The 20,703-nt window shown below is 63.9% G+C and overlaps 1 protein-coding gene across 1 annotated transcript; it reads right to left on the bottom strand.

Moving 5' to 3' along the window:
- Window positions 1-1,703: 1,703 nt before the first annotated feature.
- SLC17A9 (solute carrier family 17 member 9) lies at window positions 1,704-16,536 on the bottom strand (the record flags this gene model as incomplete). The annotated part of the gene is made up of 13 exons (XM_079945117.1): window positions 1,704-2,059; window positions 2,493-2,522; window positions 2,671-2,726; window positions 3,320-3,435; window positions 3,796-3,830; window positions 4,617-4,704; window positions 5,289-5,385; window positions 5,560-5,656; window positions 6,135-6,265; window positions 8,162-8,261; window positions 9,968-10,107; window positions 10,513-10,710; window positions 16,478-16,536. 13 exons carry the CDS (start codon window positions 16,534-16,536, stop codon window positions 1,896-1,898), a joined length of 1,311 nt encoding a protein of 436 aa, XP_079801243.1. The 3' UTR covers window positions 1,704-1,895.
- Window positions 16,537-20,703: the final 4,167 nt, after the last annotated feature.

Below are 20,703 nucleotides of genomic sequence, written 5' to 3' on the forward strand. Positions count from 1 at the left end.
AAGCAGCCCAGTGTCCACCGATGGATGAAGAGCTGAACAACACGTGGTCCCGCCATACAATGAAGTATTACACGGACTTACAAAGGAAGGAAATCCCAGCACGCGCTACAGCACGGACGAACCCTGAGGACACCATGCTTAGCGAGATGAGTCAGTCACAAAAGGACAAATGCTGTAGGATACGTTTCCATTGAGGTCCCTAAAGGGTCAAGTTCATAGAGACGGAAAGCAGATGGTGGGCGCCAGGATCTGGGGGAGGGGGAGGGGAGAGCTCCAGTTTGGGAGGAGAAAGTCACGACGATGATGGCGGTGACGGTTGCCCAACAAGAAGGCAGAGCATCCCTGCGCTGCAGGCACGAGGACACACCTGCGTCCTGTGTCCTGTGTCCTGTGTCCTGTGTCCTGTGTCCTGAGGAAACCACCCCGCCCTGGGGAGTTTCCCGGGCAGGGCTCCCAGCTCGGGAGAGCACAGCCTAGAAACCCACCCGCGGTTTCTCATGAAAACCCCCAGCCGAGCAGACAGCGCGGCCTTTATGGCAAATTAACATTCTGGCTGCATCTCCGTGAACAGTCAGGCCAAACCTACAGGGGCCAGACTCACTCTGTAATCGCGAATCTTTCTTTCAGAGTCTTTCTGATCACAAGTGGGGGGGCTGCGGGAGGAAATCTTTGCTTACATGGAGAATTAGGAGTTGTCTGATCCTAGAATCTACACAGCTGACAGCTACACCAAGCAGCTCCGACACAGACGCACAGGCGGGGTCTGTCCAGAGCGGGAGCTAGGAAACCCCACCTCGGCTGTGTTTGCACGTGTGTGTCAGCATCCTGGAGGGTCAGTATGTCTGTTCTTGGCATTTTCCTTCGACTGTTTGAAACACGTTGCTGGTTTCCTCGAACTAGTGAAATAAATCTTTAACACTCGTTTATTCTTTTCATAAGAAGGGCCTTAAATAACACTATGGTTTTCTTTTTAAATAGTTTAATAGTCATCATTTAAATAAGGCTTTGGTGTGCTTTTCCATTCTCATAGTTTCTTTTCTCTGCATATACATCTTGCAAAATCTATTATTAATCCGCGAGACGACCGGCCCCTCTATTGTAAACAAGGAGGGAGAAAGAGAATGCGGACCGGTGGGTTCACTGGTTCCGGGGCGTGTCCTGGCCAGGAGCGGGTGCCCACGCGCCCTCCCCAGGCACCAGGGGAGCAGGACGCATCGCCAGTGCCTGGGAATCCACGGGAGGGGACGCCGGGGGCAGGGTCCCCAACGATGCACAAGGGCCTCGAGCCCCCACTTCTGCCCACCCATCGAACTGGGGGGCCTCAGCCTGGGTGCCTAGAGAAGCGGAAACACCACAGCCCTCCCTGGCCTTCTTCTAGAGCTGTGGTCCTCAGCCAGGGGGCGGGTCTCCCGGGGACACTTGGTGATGTCAGGAGACAGGGTTGGCTGTCATGAGTAGGGGGGTCATCTAGTGGGTGGGGGCCAGGGACGCTGCTAAACGCCCCGCAGTGCACAGGACGGCCCACCACAGAGATCCGACCCCAAGAGCAGAGAAACAGAGCCAGGCAGGTCTGGGGAGAGACTCCCGTGGGGCGCCCTGCCCTGCAGTGACACGGCCCCGGGCGGGCTGACCACGTGGGGCTTGGTCTACGAGGAACAGACCGTGTCTGTGACGAAGCTGCTGCTACTGAAGATGCTAATCCACCCACCGTGAGGTCCCACCAGCCCGGAAGGAGGCTGCTACCCCCAAGGGCGGGGGAACCGGACCGCACTCTCCTGCGGGGCTGAGGCTCCCCCGCCTCTGCTCACCCTGCGGGCCAGGAGCAAGGGGCCTCTAAGCTGAACGCTGTCCCCGAGGGGACGGCGCTGGGTCCTCGGGGACAGGGGGTCGGTCGGCTAGAGGTCCTCATGGGCGGGGCTCAGGTCCACCCGCTGGGCCTTCCCGAACACCAGGAAGGTGCATAGCCCGAGGCTGCTGACTGCCGCCACCAGGTCGAACACGGACGTCCAGGAGCCCGTGGTCTCGATGAGGTAGCCACCCAGGCACACGCCCACGACTCCTGCACCCTCGAGAGGGGACAAGCAGACGGGGTGATGGGCCATCCCGCCCCTTTGAGGACAGCTTTGAGGGGAGCTGAGGGCGGGGGGCCTGAGGGCATGAGCCCCGTCACCGTCACCCAGGCACTTGGCCTCTGGGGACCCTGGACCTCGGGGATTCACTCACATCTGCGGGTCACGTGGTTGGGGACGGTTACATGCCATTGGAAGCATGAGCACCGTGGTAGACGGCTCTGTGCTCTCCCCCGGCCAGCTCTGGGGTCTGGGCTCCCCCCCCGCCACTGCTCTGACACTGTGGGGACCCCCCAAGGGGTGCCACACCCCACCCTGAGGGCCGAAGCAGCGGAGCAGGTGGGAGGACACAGGCGTGGGGCGGCGCCCCGGGGGACTCTGGGTTTGAAACCCGCAGGCAGGGGACCCCAGCCCACTGCTCACCTGCCAAAGCCCCGGCTGTGTTGGCCACGCCTGAAACAGGACAGAGAGAACGAGGACCAGTCAGCGGAGGCCCACTGTGACCCTCCCACGGCGCACCCACCTGGGGGCCCTGGGAGCGGGGAGGGGGTGAGCAGGGGGCGCAGCCACTTCCTGTCCAACGAGGGGCCAAGGTCCTCACCAAACAGAAAGCCGGCACAGGACGGGGCCAGGTCCTGGATATTAACGGAAATGCCGCTGCGGGAAGAGGAAAGGACGCAGGTAAGTGACCACAGGGCGGCCGCCACCCGCCAAGCCGGCGGTCGGTCCTCCGATCACCTGGATTCCGGAGGCTGGCCGCGCCAGGAGCTCAGCTCCAGCTCAGCGGTTACGCATGGGACCCACTCCCAGGATGAAACAAGACAGGGAGGTGAGTTTGCCTGGACTCACACTCATTTGCCACCCGATAATCTGGAAAACGACATCAAGGTGCCGATTCCCAAGACAAGTCAGTGCAGTTTTTCTGACTAAACACTGAGCTGCTGCGCAGGCCGGGAGGCCCGCAGAACAACACGTGGGATCCGATGGGCTCGCTCCCCACCTTTGGTTCAAAAGATGCTGCTTGGGGACCCTCATCTGCTCTGCCAGCCCCTCCCCAAGCACCCGTTTTGCTTTCCCAAAAGGCCCAGGTCCTCACCGGCTTGATACCCTGACTGCCCTTCGCCTCGCGGCTCACTTGTGGGGACCTGCCATGCGCCCGCCCTCCATGTGCGCCCCGAGCCAGGGGCCCCGGACCCGGGAGCCCAAAGGCAGCGTGGGTGGCTCTGGTGGACGAGGAACCTGGCCCTTACCTGTGGTTGAAGGTCTGGAGGCCGATGGAGGCTGATGCAAAGACCACAGACTTACAAAAGCTCGAGGTGTGGCCCAAACACAGGGCAAAAACGCTGGACAGGCCGAGGCCCATCGCCTGCGGGAGAGACGAGTGGGGACGGGGTGGGAGTCTCGCCCCTTCCTGGGCTGTCTGGGCCACACTGAACGAGGGTCGGTGGGCACCCCTCCCGGGTTGGGGCCTGCCTGGAGGCCACTGGGACGAGGCTGCACGAATGATCTGGACCTGCTGGTCGTAGCCCATTCGACGTGAGCCGACCCAGGCCCCCAAATGGGCACCAGGACTCAGGGAAGGGCCTCAGGTCAGCCAAGCCAGTCCCAAGCACTGCCCCACAGTGCCCTCCAGCCACTGTGCCACACCAGTCCCCTTCTAGGTCAGGGGCCCCAGGAACGAAACAGGGACGTCCGGAGGGAGAGAGCCGTCCCACGACCCTCCTACCTGCATGAACTTCCGCACAGTGATGGTCCTGTAACCTAGACGGGGAGACCAGGAGACATCCTGTCGGCCCATCTGTGCTGTCCCACCCCAGACGGCACCCAGAGTGGGTCCCACCCTCACGGCTGCGCGGAGGGAGCGGGGAGAGGAGGGCCGGGCTGGGCTGGCGGTGGGGCAGCCCCTGCATCGCCGTGAGCCGCGCGCACACGTGTATGAGCCTGTGCACTTAGAGGGTTCCCAAGGCCAAGGCCTGGCAGGCGCACCTGAGGAAGGCCACTCTATGGTTACAAAGTGCTTGCTTTGTGTTTCTACCAATTTTCTAATTTTTCCACAATGAGTGGGTGGTTCTTCTGTAACTAGGACAAGACTGACATTTAAGGACGTGCAGTGCAGGGTCGTGGGGAGCTTGCGTGTCTGCGGGACAGTCATCCTCGGGCCGTGTGCACTCGGGTCTCAGGCCTGAGACCTCTGACCTCACCAGGTGCCCTTTCCTCCTCTGAAGAGGCCGGGGGCTGTGTCCAGCCCCCAGGTGGAGGAATTCCACTGTCGCAGTGTGACTGTGTCCCAATGTCCCCACCTGGGGAAACAGGCTGGGGGGTGAGAAGCTGGAGGCAGTCATCAGCAGAGTCGGGCTGGGAGCCGGGCTCCACGGGCCCACCTGGCTGGCTCTAAGGGCCAGGGGTCCCACTCTCACGGCCTGGTCCTCGGGGGCGTGGCCTCTTCCCATCGCTACAGGAGCACCCCAGGAGGGGTGCCTCTCTGCCCCCCAGAGTGAGGCAAAGCCCAGGCATGGCTCCCTGCCCGGCCCCTCCCCCAGGGCTCACCCTGATTGATGAGACGGTCTGAGAGAAGCCCGCTGAACAGACTGGCAGGAATGGCCACTAGCCAGGGCACCACGTTGAAGACCCAGCCCTGCAGGGAAGGAGGGTGCCGGGGCCTCAGAGGCCGCCAGGGCAGGTGCCCGACCACGGGGAAAGGACGAACAGCCCAGGCGGTCATCCACACCCACCACTGCCCACCAGGCTCTCTGCCCACAGGCTGGGCCTCCGAGATCCTAAGTCATCCCCGACCTTGACTGAGCGCTGGGCCCCCAAGTGCTATCACCCCTGCAGGCAGAACCTCCCTCACGGCTCCCCACACCCCACAGGGCAGAGCTGGGGGGCCGCACCCTGCCCAGAGTGTGCAGCCAGGGGGCCCCGGTCACCAGAATTAGGAGCGTAGCTGGGCGGCTGGGGTGCAGTCAGCCAGGCTGACCAGCAGCTGACATCTGTGCCCACATCACAGCCCCTGCGTGCCCCCCCACCCCCCGGGAAGGACTGTCTGCAGACGGGCAGGCAGCCGGGGCAGCAGCTGGGCCTCTCCTGTGTGCACCCAGGTGCGGCCGCTGAGCCAGGAGGCGGCAGAGCTGCCAGAGCTCGGCGGAAGGAACCCAGGGCCCCTCTGCGTGTGCTTCGCGGCGCCCCCCAACCCTGTGAGCTGCTGGGCGGCCAACCCACCTTGGAGCTGGGGAAGGTCTCCTTAAAGAAGGTCGGCAGCCAGGAGAGGAGGATGAAGAAGGAGCAGGCCGCCGAGAGCTGGGAGATGATGGCCGCCCTGGGGGGGCGGGGGCCAGGCTCAGGGTCCACACCCCAGCCCCTCCCCACACCCAGGGCAGCCAGGGGCCTGAGGGCGCGGAGCCCAGAGTGGAGCCGCCCCCGCGTGGGCCGCTCGCCCTGTGGCCGAGGTCCCCAGGGCCCCAAACCCCATCCCCGCAGCAGCCCGGCTCACCAGACAGAAGGCTTTCGGAAGAGCTGTCTCCAGGGCACCTTGGTGTGTCTGGACACCGGCAGGCCCTGCGCCAGGACGCCCAAGGCCAGGATGAGATCTGAAGGGCAAGGCATCTCCACGTGAAAGCCATTCAAAGAGGGTGGACGGCTCTGCCCCCACAGGCCAGAAGCTGGGGGCGGCTCGTGGGTCCCCGGCTGTGCCTGGGGGCCATCCTGTCCTCTCCGCCAGAGCCTGGGGTCAGCAGCATCTGCCCTCGAGGGTGGACAGTAGTGTGGCCATCTGTCCCCTGAGTCCTCAAACCCTCCAGGCCCCACTCCTGTCACCGGGAGCCACCTCTACCCCTGCAATCTGCCTCTGCCGGCTGCACAGCCCCCTGCACGTGTGCGTTCACCCGGCGACTCTCACACCAGACTTGACCGTAGCCGGCTGAGACTCAGGGAGTGGGCGTCTTCTGTGAGGCTCTACCTAGGGGATCCTGGGGCCCCCGAGCTGGCCTGCTCTTGGGGGTTCGGTGGCCGCTCGCTGGAGGGGACAAGGCGCCAGGGCCCCCGCCCTTCCCAGGCAGCAGCACGTACCTTTCTCACCCAGCAGACACCTGTACACGTAACACACCCACAGCAGGGTGAGCCCACCCGAGAAATAGAAGACGCTCGGCCAGCCGTACCAGTCCAGGAGCAGGGAGCCTACGGCCCCCGTCACCAGCGTCCTGGAACGACAGAGAGGGGCGTGGCTGGGACCCTCGCTTCACTGGGGTGCAGAGACATCTCCGAGATCCCTACCCCAGGTGACCTGAGTCCCTAGAAAAGAGCCTGTGAGGCAACTGCCCGGAAGGCTGGTCCCCAGGCAGCTTGCTAGGGATGTGATAAATGGAATGTTTATAAATGGAATATTTCCTGCCATATCAACAAACAAAGGATGTCACATTCATCAAGGATTGCAGCCCTCCAATGTGAGCCAGTGAGCCCTGAGGAAACTCAGGGCTGAAAAGAATACCTGCTATCCTGCAGCCGTCTGACTGTAGCCACTCCCTGCGGTGAGCCCTGCGCAAACTCAGGATGTGAAAATACAGGACACTGGCCCCAGAGAGCTGAGGTGCACATCAAAGGAATGATTTCAGTGAGCCCAGACTCTTGCATCTTCCCAGACACAGAAAAGCACTAAATTCCTAAACTTGAGAGATCGAGTTTTCTTTAATTAACAATAATTTTTGACCATTACCTGCCCTTTTGTTGCAAAACTCCTCTATATCCCGGCTCCTCCCCTCACCTCCTGGGAGCAGTTTCTCTGAAATGCTGTCTCCCGGGCTGCAGCCCTCATTTTGCCCCAAATCAAACTTAACCTCATGTTGTGCATTTTTTTAAGACAGATGCAAGCTTTCCGGGGACTCCCGGTGCCACGGGGGCCAGCGTGGACGTGGCAGCCGTGATGTGGCACACGGGTCCTGTGTTGCCCTAGTATCTCCTTACTAGGCCTCCCAGTTGGCCTACAGTTGTGTGTGGATCCTTTTAAAATGAAAAGGGCAACGAGAAGACAGCGGTGACAAGAACACGCTGAAACATAAAACCTCCTCGCTGTTTTCAGCTGCTCATATCAGAGAGGATGAAATTTCAAAAAGATTTCAAAATGCAAAAACAACCACCCAACCCAGCTGCCTCCCCAGGTCCTGCCAATGCTATTGTCCCAAATATGCCCTCGGGGCCCACCCCTCCCCCAGGCTGGCCTGTCTGTTCAGAGGCTACCCCTCAGCTGCCCCCCACCTGCTGAGGCTTGGCCAGGAGACAGTTAAAGGAGAAAGGCTTTCCCCCAAGGCCGGTGGAGGGATGCCTTCCGCTCTGAGCCTCCATTTCCCCATCTGCGGGGAGGGGGTGGGCACGGTCTCTCCCTGTACCTCCCCTGCACCCCACTCCCTCCCCGGAAGGCCCAGGTCACCCAGTGAGACGGGATTTCAGATAAACAATGAAACTCTCCTGTCCGTGTATTGCTTCTCTGAAATTCACATGTCACTGGGCCCCCTGGGTTTCTATCTGGGCCACTCCCAGCCCCCCAGCAGGTACCCCTCACCCCTCTGCATTCTGCTTGGACCTCTGCAGCAGTAACGTGAGGGCCCTGAGCCCGGGGGTCGTGAAGCCCCAATAGGACAGCAAGACGTCCTTCCAGCCCCAGTGTGGTCGCCCCACGGAGGGTCTGGCGCTCTGTGGGGTGCAGTGGGGAGGGGCACAGGTCTGGCCCTTACAGGTCTGGACCTTTCATGTCTGGACCGTGACGGGTACCCTCTGGGGCGAACGCAGGCCACCTCCCCCATCGGGACGGGCACCCCATCCAGTTCTGTCAGCACAGATGGAAGGGAACGTAACACCCCAGCCCACGTGCCAGAGCCCCAGAGCTCTGGTCACGTGCCGCTGGCCCGAGAGGGACAGAGCATGCATGGAGATGGGGGTGGCAAGCGCCTCCCAGAGCACAGAGTCACCAGACCTGCGTCACCCTGTCCCAGATGTGCACGTGGCCCGTCCCCACCAGACGCACCGAGGCGCTCTGCCAGGTGCACGCCCTTCGCCTCCCCACACCGAGCCCCCCGCTCGGCCCCCCCCAGGCCGGGACTTACCCAAACTGGGAGCCGGCCCCCACGGTGCTGTAGGTGAAGGCTCGCTCACTCTCCCGCACCTTCTGGGACAGCAGGCTGGTCAGCGCAGGGAAGTAAACCCCTGGGGCGGCAGAGAAGGCAGAGGCCCGCGCAGAGCTGTGTCCCGAGCTGGCCCGCGGGCCCTGCCGGGGTGGCCGGCAGAGGGGTGAGACGGGCTGGAAGCTCCGCGGGGCCCTCGGTGATTATTCAAGTCCGGGTCTCCTTCCTCCCGCTGTCACCCCCAGGGATCAGCAGGGCTGGGCTTTTCCCAACACTCAGCTAAAGAGACAGCTTGGGGAGCGGGGGGTTCGCTCAAGGTCCTGCCACCAGGACGGCTGCAGGGGGGCTTCTGGGCCCAAGCTGGCGCTCCTCCACTGTCACGCCAGCTCCCAGAGCCACACGGCTCCAGAGTCCTGGCACCAACACGCAGAAGCACACACACAGGTGACAAGTGCACACGCACACACACTGACACACACGGTGCGTGTACGTCGGTGAGACCGGAACAGCCCCGTGGAGCTGCACTGCCAGGCCCTGGATGTGATGCTGCCCTGAAGCTACGCGAGATGCCACCACAGGGAGGCGGGGGAGGGAGCTCGGGACCTCCCTGTACCTTTCGCTGCAACTTCCTGTAAAGCTATAATTATTTTAAAATCTAGTTTAAAAAACAAAAACTGCACTGCCGAAAGCAGCTCTTGCCCGTTACACTGCGCTTTTCTCCAAAAGCACCTGGGGAAGCTCAGAGGCCAGGGCACATAGGGACAGGACTTGGTCCCTGTCTTCCCTTTGGGGCCCCGGGCCCCTGCTCACACCATGTGGGGAGCACGTGGGGTGAATTCAAAGGAGCGCAGGCACTGGACTGCCTGGACCACCAGGACCACATGTGGGCCGGCCCGGTGGGGCTGATCAGGAAACAGGCAGAGGCCCATTCCAGGATATACATCTGGGGTATTGGGGGTACGGGCTAGAGGCCCACGCCCCACCAGAGCTCTGGGAAGTGGGGAGGTGTGGTGAGGAAGGGGTCACGTCCAGAGGACGGATGCTGTCAGATGCCATGCTGGTGGAGGGCAGGAGCTCAGAAGGCCGTCCCACTCCCTGGAGTGTGGGTGTGCGCCCCTGCCACCAGCTCCCCCAGGCCACTGGGGATCTTTGAGGGGGGCTCTCTCCGTAAGTGTAATATCCCCGAAGAACGAGAGCGGGGGTTTGGGAAAGCTGGCAGCCCCTCAGCCTGCTGGCCCGGCCAGCGCGGGTGTGGCCTCCGACTGGCAGCACGCAGAAACTGGGCACGTGCCCACCATGCGGCTGGTGGAGCCGACGGTGCCGCGGGGCAACCTGGCTGACACCGGATCCCTGGAGCGGAAGTTTTGGCAGAGGAGGACACGTGACATTAAAACGTGCCAGCCAGACTGTGAAGTGACTCTAGACACGGAAAGTGCCTTGGGCGCGACGGCCTCGAAGCACAAACAAAGCCCGGTGCAGGGAAGCGAAGCCCAGAGCCGGCAGCCCGCCAGCGGGGACGGCCCGAGCTGTCCGCCTGCCAGGGAGGAGAGCCCATGACCTCAGCAGCAGCAGCGCTGCAGCACTGACGCACCCGCTCTGAAGTGAGGCACACCACATGCAGGGGCACACACGAGGACACACGTGCACGCCCACGAGCACCCACCTGAACACGCGCCCGTGCACACAGGTATGCATGCTCATACATACGCGGGCACACACACCCGTGCACACACTCCCCTTGCTCTGCGGCGCGTGGGCCCGAGGTCCAGCCCCCCGCAGCCCCCCTACCTTGGAGCAAGCCCGTGAGGATGCGAGAGAAGGTCATGAAGGCCAGGTGGGCGCTGCTGAGGCGGGAGAGCAGCGGCGTGGCGGCGGTGATGAAGCCCCAGGCGGAAGCCGACAGCAGGATGACCTTCTCACCCCCGATCCTGCACGGGGGACGAGAGGGCAGTGACGGGGAGCTGTGCGGCTGGGCTGCAGGCCGGACCAGGAGACCCTACCGTGGAGGAACCCGGGGAGGGGGCCGGCACCGCCCGTCACTTGGAGCTGCCCTCTGGGGTGGGCACTGCAGCCACATCCCCTCTGCAGAGGAGGCCGAGGCTGAGCGCGCAGGGTACAGCCGGGTCCCTCTGTCCCCACGGGCCCCAGAGCTGCCTCCTTGGGTGCCGGTTGCTCCCCAGGGAACCAAGCACCCGAGACGAGCTGAGCGCCGGCCCCAGCCCACCCCTGCGCAGCCCTCGGGTCTCCCAGCCCCCGTCCTGCTGTGGGCGGGGCCTCCCCCCATTCCCTTCCTAGGAGCCACCTCCCAAGCCCTGCAGCGCGGGAGGGATTACCGGTCCCCCAGGTGGCCGCCCACCACCTGAGTCAGGCAGTAGCCCCAGAAGAAGCTGCTGAGCACAACACCGGCCTCTTTCTTATTCCAGCCGAAGTCCTGGCTCATGGCGGCGGCACAGACGGGCATGCTGACGCGGGCGCAGTATAGCAGGCATGTCCCCAGAAGCAGCGTCCCTGTCCACACCTGGCACTCGGGTCTGGGGAGAGAAGGGCCCGGTCAGGCCCAGGAGAGGCTGTTGGATGGGGCCCCTCGGCCACCTCTCAAATGTCCACCTGCTCACGTCTGGTGACTCCTGGGAGAAACGGGCAGACACAAGAAATGATGCACGGGGTCCCTCCAGCAGCAGGGATGGGAGCGGCCGGATGGCTGTCGCAGGGCGGAGGCTGAATAGCTGCAGCTGGGGAGGTGCCGCTCTCCAGGCCCGGGGCTCTCGGTTTCCATGGACCAAGGGCCCAGGAAGGCAGCAGGCTGACAGCTGGTAGCCGGCCAAGGGGGCGACGGGCTGGGGAAGAGGACCCCAGCCGCAGCAGAGAGGGAGGGTACCACAGCACCATGGGCCCCCGCAGGGTCCCCAGGAAAGCTGGGTCTGCCCAGCAGACCACCTTGGGGCAGACAGGCCCTGGGAGGAGCCTGGGCAGCAGTGAGGCAGCCCTGGCCGCCTGGGAAGGTTGCCAGACCAAGTCTATACAAGTCCCCAAAGCTCCTGGCCAGCACCGTCGACTGTCAGTCACCAAACCAGGAAGTCAGAAACTGCCAGAGTGCAGAGCCCGGAGGAGCCCAGGAGACGCAGGTGCCTGTGGGACCCTGGGTGGGGCCCTGGGACCTCGGTGGGGGGGAGTGCAGAGCCCGGAGGAGCCCAGGAGACGCAGGTGCCGTGGGACCCTGAGCGGGGCCCTGGGACCTCGGGGGAGAGTGCAGAGCCCGGAGGAGCCCAGGAGACGCAGGTGCCGTGGGACCCTGGGCGGGGCCCTGGGACCTCGGGGGAGAGTGCAGAGCCCGAGCACAGCGTGGGCTTTGGCAGCAGGACTGTCCACGGCAGTCCACTGATGGGGACCAATGGACACTGACCTAGGACGTGAGTGGGGGCACGTGTGGAGCGCGTGGCAGTCTGTACTGCCTTTGCGGTAGCTCTGTACATCTAGAACCGCCCTAAGAGACAAAGTTTGGGGAGGGGGGATTGGTATTTTTTTAACGAAAAAGAGAGAGGAGACTCAGTGCCCTTTGTGCAGGTGGAGGGGGGCTCAGTGGGGGACGGCCTGGGGGAGGAGCCCCACTAGTGACTTGCGATGTCTTTGCACAGGGCGAGGACGTCCCCTGAGGGTGGGGGCCACAACTGGGGGGGGGTCGGGAGAGTGGACAGGCCTTGAAGCAGTCTCAGTGGGGCCTTGCGGGTCCTGCCTGCACCTGGACTCACCTGCCCAACTGGGGCAAGGGTTCTCCCCAGGGTGGGGAGGGGTGGTGGTGCGAGACGCACAAAGGGAATAGGTTCAGGCTGTGGGGAAGGCACGGGGCCGGGGCTCCAAGCCCAGGGCCCCCGAGGCCTGCCCAAAGCAGCCCGAGGCGTTAGTGCTGTAGACCTTGGGGAGGTCACTGGACAGGTGTCCAGGAGGGTGAGGCCGGCAGGAGCCGCACGGGCAGTTCTCAGAACAGAGGGAAGGACGCCTCTCACCTGGCGGATGACCCAGGACACTGGAGTCTCACCCTCGCTCCCCAAACCCCCTTGGACCCCTGTCTGGACCTGGCGGGGGCTACCCCCACTGGCCGGGCACGTGAAAAGAACAGCCAGTGGGGCCCAGGGTAGTGGAAGCTTGGACTCCATCTGCGGACACGGGCAGGTCCCCTGCCTGTGGGCCCCACCCAGGCTCAGGCTGTGAGCCGACTCCGGGGGGACAGTCCAGGGTGAGGCCAGGACCACCCCTGGGAGGGCCGGAGCCCTCGCCTGCACGCCTCCCGGGGGTGAGAGACCTCGGAGGCCCCGAGGGTCTTGCCCGCTGGCAGGCAGCACCCGCACCAAGAACTGATAAGTGCGTGCGGACGGCTGTGTCCGTTATCTCCGGGGCAGGACCGCTGGGCCAGCAGCGAGGTGGGGCTGCCCCCCACCCCCTCTGGCCCGCACCCTCCTCCTGGCAGGGTGGACTCCGCACCCCTGGCGCTGGGGGAAAGTTTCGGGGAGGGAAGAAGCTGCTGTCCTGGACCTGGTCACAGACAGGGCGGGGGGTGGGGGGTGGCACGTGGGGCCCGTCGCCCGGCCTCCCGAGCTTCAGTTTCCTCGGTGAAGATGAGCTCATGTCCCTGACACCCAGCTCCTTCTCGGGTCAGTGAGCAGCAAGGTGACCCACCAGTTCCTGGAGCCCCAACAAGGAGCTGTGGACCGGCCAGCGGGCTGGGAGAGGCCTGGCACCAGCACGGCCCTCCTCCACAGGCGCCTCCCCCGGCTCCGCTCCCCCTGGCACATCAGTGTACTTTTCCACAGTCCAGGGAGCGAGTCGGGGAGCCTTCCCCGTGTCTCAGGCCTGCAGAGGCCTCCCCGGCCCCGCTGCTGCCCTCACAGCTGAGGAGCTGTTGCCCCAGGAGGCTGCAGCGTCTGGCAATCCCACTGGCGGAGACAGCTGCTTCCAGGCTCGAGCCCCTCCCTCGGGGGGTTTGGGGTGAAGGAGCCCGGCCTGCTGTCCCCAGACAGAGCCGTGTTTGTGGGCGGCGCCCGGTTTGGAGTTTGGGAATTACAGTCCAAAGTGTTCTGCAGCCCTCAGTGATGTGTGTGGTCTGATGTAGTGACCAACTCTCCCGGAGGAGAGACTTGGGTGCCGCTCTGGGCCCTGGCCTGACTCGGGGAAACCCGCCCTTCCCTGTGCCTCAATTTCCCCGTGTGCACTGGACCACGGATTTCAAACTGGGTCTCTGGGTGCCCGGAGGGGTGCCATGGGTGGGGCTCCCAGGCAGCACTCTTGGACGAGTTGCTTTTTATATTAGAACCTCCTATAGGAGTCCAATGGGAAATAGGGTCCCGTGCTGGAAAGCCTGCCGTTCTGCAGTTCCAGGAGCCGGCCGCTGGACCGTGCCTCGGCAGGGGCTGGGGGGCTGCTCCCTTCGGAAACTGCCCGGTGACCCTCAGTGACGAGGGAGGGGCCGTCACGCCCCCACCCTCCTTCCTGGTTCGTAAAGTGTGCCTGGAATGACTCAGAAGCCAAGATGCTGAGGATGACGGTAGCACAGCGCATGCGGCAGGTCTCGGTGGCCTCCCCCCTGGAGAGGCTAAGGCGGCGGGAGGGGGCGGAACCCCACGGGGCAGGTCGCAGACTCACCTGGGGCCTGGTGGTCCCAGACGCTAGTTTCCTTTACAGAACCAAAGACTGTGAGGGGCGGGGCAGGGGCGGGGCGGGGGTTCTGCCAGGCCAGCGAGTCCCCAGGAGGCACCGCTCAATGTCTGAGTTTGTGACATGCAACCCCTGGGGGCTCAGGGCCTGTCTCCTCCGCGGCTCCAACCGTGGGAATGACACCCCCAGTCCACCCTCTTGCCCCCTGTTTCCCAGCCCCACACTTCAGGCCTTCGGGGACACTGCTCCCTCTGAGCAAACATCCCACCAGGCCTACTGGGAGGCACGGTCCAAACTGCCCACCAAAACCAGCCCAGCCGGCCACCCGGGCCCACCAGGACGGAGCCAGCAGAGGACTCATGAGCCCAGTCCTGCCGTGGCCTCCGACGCCCGTCCAGGGCCACCTGCACGGCCCTGCGGGCGAGCCCTCGGCAAGCACACACGCACGGGTTGGTGCACAAGGGGAGTGGCAGGGGCTGGGGAGCAAGGCTTTTAACTTCCCACGAACAGCCACAGCCCGAAGTTGCCTTTAAAAGGAAGTTTTATTCCTTTATGTGGTCAGAGCAGCGGAGGGTCACCTGCGCGCAGATGGGACCGCGTGCCCGGCACCTGCCCCTCCCTCGGATGCACTGTGCCGGCACCCCGGGAGCCTCTCTGGGTGGGAAGTCCAGTTAGAAACAGGGGAAAGCCAGATGAGACTGACCTGCTCTGGAAGGCTGGCAGGGTACCGAGAATACGGTGCTGCCCCCCCGCCTCCTTGTGGCCCCGGGAGGTCAAGAAGGGCCCGTCAGCTTTCAGGCAACCAGCCCACTCTGAGTTTAAGGCGCTGGCATGGGACGCCCTCTGGAGCTGGGGGGCCAGGTGCTGTGTGCTTCCTCCCTGGGCCCCGGAGGCCCCCGCAGCCCTGGCCCTGAGTTGGCGGGCAGCGCCACTGGGTGGGCAAAGGGACGTCCTCCACAGCTGCTGGGGACACAGAACAGGCCAGCTGGAGGTCTGGCTGGAGTGGGTGACCCAGACACGGCCAGCTGCCAGAGGCCCGATTAGGACGCCAGACGCAGAATCCTGGCCCTGCGGACGGGCTTGCTAGGAACACGGAAGGTCATGGCAAAATCAGCCACAAAAGGCCTGAAGACCTGCCTCCAGCCCACTCTGTCCACTCCCGAGCCTTGGGTCTGAGCCCCCAGCTCTTCAGGGTGCTTCCGTGAACCTTCTAGAACCTTCTGCATCCTGCAAATGGCCCCTGTGCATGAGAAGCACCCACGGCTGAGCAAACACAAGGTCACGTGGACCCTCGATTCAGAAAAGGGAAATGAGTCGGCGCTGGGGGCAGGGGGCAAGCAGGGGCAGAGGGCAACCGCCGGAGCGTGCAGGCCCAAGGCTGCCGGCGCCCGGCTGGGACGTCCCTGGGGAGCCGCCCTGCCTCGGGGGTCATCCACATGGCGGCAGCCGCCCACGGTCGCCCTTGTCACGATTCTCATCACCTTTAGCCACTCAGGGGTGCGAACCACCTTTTCCCGCTGAGCCCCACTCCACCCAGGACCCCCGCTACCCCACCTGCAGGTGCTCCTTTCTAAACTGGGCGGGGAGGGAGGCGGTGAAGGCAAAGCCGGCCAGGTCTAGATCCGTTAAAGCGTAACCGAGGGGGAGGTTTCAAAACATTCTTCAGAGGTCCCGGCCCTCTGCCCAGCTGGCTGCGGAGCTGCCTGCCACCTGGGTCGGCGGGGCCTCGCCTCGACAAGGGCGGGGAGAGAGTGAGGGAGCAGAGGCGGCCGCAGGGCGCTCCCCAGCCGGGCACACCCCGCATGCCTGCCGCCCTCCTGGGCACCTGGCAAGGAGACCCCGTGCTGCAATTTGGGCTTTGGGGCTCCCGCCCTCACCAGGCCCTGTCCCAAGGGAGCCTTCTGGCTTCTGAGGCCTTCCTGTGACCAGCTGTGGGAGGCGGGTCCCGCAGGCAGCAGGGCAGGCCCCGGGGACTCAGAGCTGGAGGTGGACGGGCCTGGAAGCGCAGGGCCTGACTCTGGGCCTGGGGTCCACTGGAGGACCTGAGGGAGCTCTGAGCGGCGGGCAGCCTGGGGGCTGCTCTGAGGGCTCGCCTCTCGGTCCTGGTCGCCCTGTGAGTCATGCTGGTGAGCAGATCCCTGTCCCAGGGCCTTCTGCACCCGGCAGCAGAAGAGGGCGGCCTGCCTGGGCTCTTCCTCCCTCACAACCGACACCCCCGTGGGGACCCTGTTGGCGTCACGTCTCTGGCACACGACGACAGCAGGGCTCAGCCAACTGCTGCAGGTGCCGGTGTGGTCCCCCCAACGCCCCCCAGCCCACTGCCTGCCTGCGCAGGTGGCACTCAGTGGGTGGTCACAGGTGCGGTCCTGGGGGTGGGGAGGCCGTGCCTGGGAGCCACCCTGCCCAGCCAGGCAGGCCTCCCGGGACAAGACACTGCGCACACCACCCCCAGGACCGGGGCGGCCTGGAGAGAGTGCAGGGGGCTCTGGGTGGGTGGGGGGTGGCACTGGCCCTGGATGGGAGGCGTGGAGGTGCAAGGCCCCCCAGGCAGAGCAAAGGTGCGGGGCGGCAGGGAGCCATCTCTGCCCAGGACGCCCGCTCCCTCCCCTGACCGCCGCCCCGCCCCCACCCCCCGCCGCGAGGCCCCACCTGGACCACTGGGCGTCCTCGGCCGCTTCCCTGCGGGCCTCATCCGGGAGCGGCTGCATCGGGCGCGGACGGCGTGGGCACAGGGTGTCCGGGTCCGTTCCCGCCCAGCCGACCCACCGGGCAGCGCCGCCCAAGTCCACGTGTCAGTCCCAGCTGCGCTTCCGACCGGCGTACTCCCAGGACGTGTCGCCCCCGGACGGCCACCGCGGCGGGCGGGGCGGGGCGCGCAACTTGGGTCTCCGCCCTGCTCACTCCGTCGGAAAGGCCAGACCTGGCGCTCCCGCGGGCGGGCGGGTCAGACCCTCGCGCGCCGGGGCCTCCTCGCTGCCGGTCGCGGAAGTTCGGGATGGCGCGGGCACTTCCCCTGCAGGCGGCAGGAAGGATGGGGCTTTGGAGGGGCTGAGCCGGCGTGATCCCGGCCGGACACATTGCTGGCAGGGCAGCCTCCGCGCACACACACAAATGGAGGTGTGGTGGGGTGGTCCTCACCTCGCAGGGCTGCCTACGCATCCGTTGACAGCTCGGGGTAGTCTCACCTGTGCAAGGACAGCAAGACTCAAGGGGAACCAATTTTTAAAATGGATCTTTGAAGGTGGGCTCCAGCCCTGTGACCCTGGACCAGCCTGGGAGCCCTGGGCAGCCCAGCGCTTGCGGGGGGTGGGGGTGGGGTGGGGGTGGGGGCGGGGGCTGAGTGTTCTGAGTACGGACACGTGCCGGGCCCCACGCTGAGCCCTGTGGATCCTCAGTCTCAGGGCTCCACCTGACCTCAGAAGGCTTCACACCCACGTGCTGCGCACAGCCAGCGCTGTGACGGTGGGGACACATTGGAAGCAGGTGGATTTCTGGGCGATTCTGCTTCCGCCAGCTGCCCCCTCTTCACCCTGCAATGCCCCCTCCACCTGCTACCCCCTCAATCCATCTTCCACACGGCAGCCTGGCGAACGTGGCCACATCCCACCCTGCTCCATGTGTGCCTGCTGAACAAACTGCTGTTCTTCCATCCACGCGACGCTCAACGGGGCAGAAGGATGGGGCTGGAGAGAGGTGTGTGCCCCCAGAGAGCCTGTGACTCGGAAAAGTGTTCAGCTCAGCTACGACAGTACCCCACCCTGCTCCTGGCAGCTCACCCTCACCCACTGCCTGGGGCTCTTTGATGATGATTTTACGTACAGACCTAGAGCCACACTGTGGGGGGCATTTGTCATTTGCCCAAAGTCCCTCTCCTTCTGGAGCTGATGTTCCAGGGCGTGTAGACGAAACACAAAAAGGAGACCAAGTGGGGCAGGGAAGGGTGGCTTCTGCCGTGGGACGGGCTGAGAGGTGCTCCCAGAAAGACATACGCGTCAAGTCTGAGAGCAGGGAAGGAGGAGGCCGTGCGGGCGGGGCGGGCGGAGGCCCAGGGCCAGCTCCAGGACCGCAGGGAGCCCAGCCGGGCTGAGGAGGGGGAGACAGGAGGTGGGGACAAAGTGCTGGTGAGGTCATTACTTGAACCTCACAAACACTGCTGTTCAACACTTCTGTTTTACGCTCAGGATACAACAGAACACCCGGAGATTAAGGACTCATCAGTCCCACGAGTCTGTGGCCAAGCAGGGGCCAGTGCCCCGTCCCCTCACCCTGGCCAGGGTGGTCGACGGCCTTCCAGGCTTCCGGCTGACCGCCCACCACCTCCCTTCCCGCCCCTCCAGCCCCGGCGTGGCATCCTCCGTGACGGCTGGGCTGGCTTCACTTGCAGAAGCCAGATGGTAAAATTAGTGTGACTGTAAGACACCACGACCCGTGGGAGAGAAAACCTCATGTGACAGGGCCCGCGGCTGAGTCTGCGGAGAGCGGGAGCCACGACCGGAGGAGGAGACGTCCCTCCGTCCTCTCCGGTGACTAAGCTTACGTGCAGCCCAAACACGCAGAGTGCCTTGGGGTCCCAGCGGCCAGGCGCATCCCACCCCCAGCTCCAGAGGCGCGTCGGGGTCTCAGCCTCGTGCCGCAGTGAGCCTGCTGCTCCACGGGCATCTGACATGGAGAGAACGCAGCCGCTCAGAAGCTTCACGTGGGCAAAATCTGCTCACCTCCAGTCGCTGCTCCACTGGTCAGAGCTGGGGGTAAACGAGCCCGGGAGACTTCCTTCTGTGCCACGGTCGGATGTGACCGTGAACCTGGCCTTCCAGCTGGGAGGCTTCCAAACCGCAGACAACCCGGGCCCCGTGTTCCTATCTAACTCCACCCCCCAATCCCCACAACGGGAAACACCTCCATGCTGTCAGCGCAGGGTTATCGTGATCAGTGGCCCCAGACCACCCCTCCCCTCCTCCCCCCTCCCACCGCTGGGGCTGGGCCAGTCTGCTCACCACGGAGCCGTGGCCGGCATCCTGCAAAGACGAAGCCACTCAGCACACTCCACCCGCCCCAGCGACTCGTGCCAAAGGCCCACTCGAACCCCGTGCCCGACATCTACGTAAGTAAACCACCACAAGGAAGGGAGAGCCTTGACAGCATCTCAGCGTTGAGGCACAGCCTCCAGGGTGGGCAGGCCCCGTGCCAGGACCAGCCCCTACCGAGCACCCTGCGGGAGGTGAGCACAAAACCAAGGGCTTGGGGGCAGCGGCAAGGGCCACCTGGCTGCGCCTGTGAGGTGGGAGAGGTCCCTGCCGTGGGTCAGCGATGGGGGAGGCCCCTCCTTTCCTGTCCCCATCACCACCAGCGCCGGCACCGCTGCGCATTGCCCGGCCCGGGGCTGCACTCTGCACCCCGCCCATCGCCCTCCAGCTGCGTCCAGGGTCCCGCACTGGCCTTCCACAGAGGGTGCTCGGGAACCCGCCCCACTGGACGCCAGCACGGGCACCACGGCGGCGGCCCCGGGCTTGTTGGAGCAGCCCTTCTTCTTTGAAGGTTTGGAAATTTCATCTGTCACAAAAAAATTACTTAGTGTTCCAATTCAGCTGAAAGTCATACGGTGGGCATGGAGCCCGACTAGCTCCATCTCCTTCACAAAACTGAAACGAGGTGCCAGTGCAGAAGAGCAGACGGCAGGCTTCAGGGTGGGGATGCAGCCACAGCAAAGCACGGACGCACGGCAACCGAAGTTCCGCCACCCTTCCAGGTCTACGTACAAACGTGTTAGTGCGGCACGGAACTCTCTTCTTATTAGAATGTTGTCGGTGGGGGGTGCGGTGGGGAAGAGCTTTCAGACGAACACTCTGAGAAAAATGTGCAAACTTTTACTATGAAATTAAGAACAGGCAGCAAAGGCAACCTATTCTGCGTTTTTCAGAAGATGTTGTGAGTGCTGCACGCATGCGCCCCAGGAATCGCCTGGAACGACAGAATCAGAGGGGCACCAAGTGCTAGCGGGTGACTGTTTTACACAGGCTCTCACACGACTGCTGCCAACAGTACAACTGACTGTAAACCCGAAAGAGCAGGTACTATTTCTGAAATGGAAACACACCCATCGTCAGAACAACACGCTTGGTGTCCAGGGGCTGGGGACGGGCAGCCCAGCCTGCAGTCACCGCACCTGATGCCTTTAATCTGGTCTTCTGTTCAGACCGAGACTTGGCAATAGTCACCCAGAGAGGAGTCCTGCCCCGTTATCCGGAGGACGGCAGTGTCTTTTTTTTTTTTTTTTTTTTTGCGGTACGCGGGCCTCCCACTGCCGTGGCCTCTCCCGTTGCGGAGCACAGGCTCCGGACGCGCAGGCTCAGCGGCCATGGCCCACGGGCCCAGCCGCTCCGCGGCATGTGGGATATTCCCAGACCCCAGACCGGGGCACGAACCCGTGTCCCCTGCATCGGCAGGCGGACTCTCAACCACTGCGCCACCAGGGAAGCCCCAGCAGTGTCTTTTAACACAGAATGTGTACGATTCTCTCCGAAACTCCTGGTTCTGCCACGGTCCCCTAAACTAGCAGCAGAGAGAAGTGGGAAAGTAGACATCACGCTGCGTGAGAAAAGCTGCCCCCCACACATTTGCTCTGCATGTCTGTCTTCAGAGGGCGTCCTGGCTGGACGGCAGAGCCAGCCCTGCGACCCCCAGGCTTGCTCCTGGCATCTCAGTCCACGCCAGGACCAGTCCCAACCAACAGCTGCCTTTTCTAGAAACTGGAAAACTTAATTCAAATGGCAAAATACGTTAGATCTCATTTGCTTTGCGATAATCCCTGTGCTTCGGAAGAATCCCGACTAGGGGTCATTGCTCACGTGACTTCACAACACCAGGAACACAGAGCA

This window comes from Stenella coeruleoalba (genome assembly GCF_951394435.1).
Source record: "Stenella coeruleoalba genome assembly, chromosome: 15".
In the NCBI taxonomy this organism is placed as follows: domain Eukaryota; kingdom Metazoa; phylum Chordata; class Mammalia; order Artiodactyla; family Delphinidae; genus Stenella; species Stenella coeruleoalba.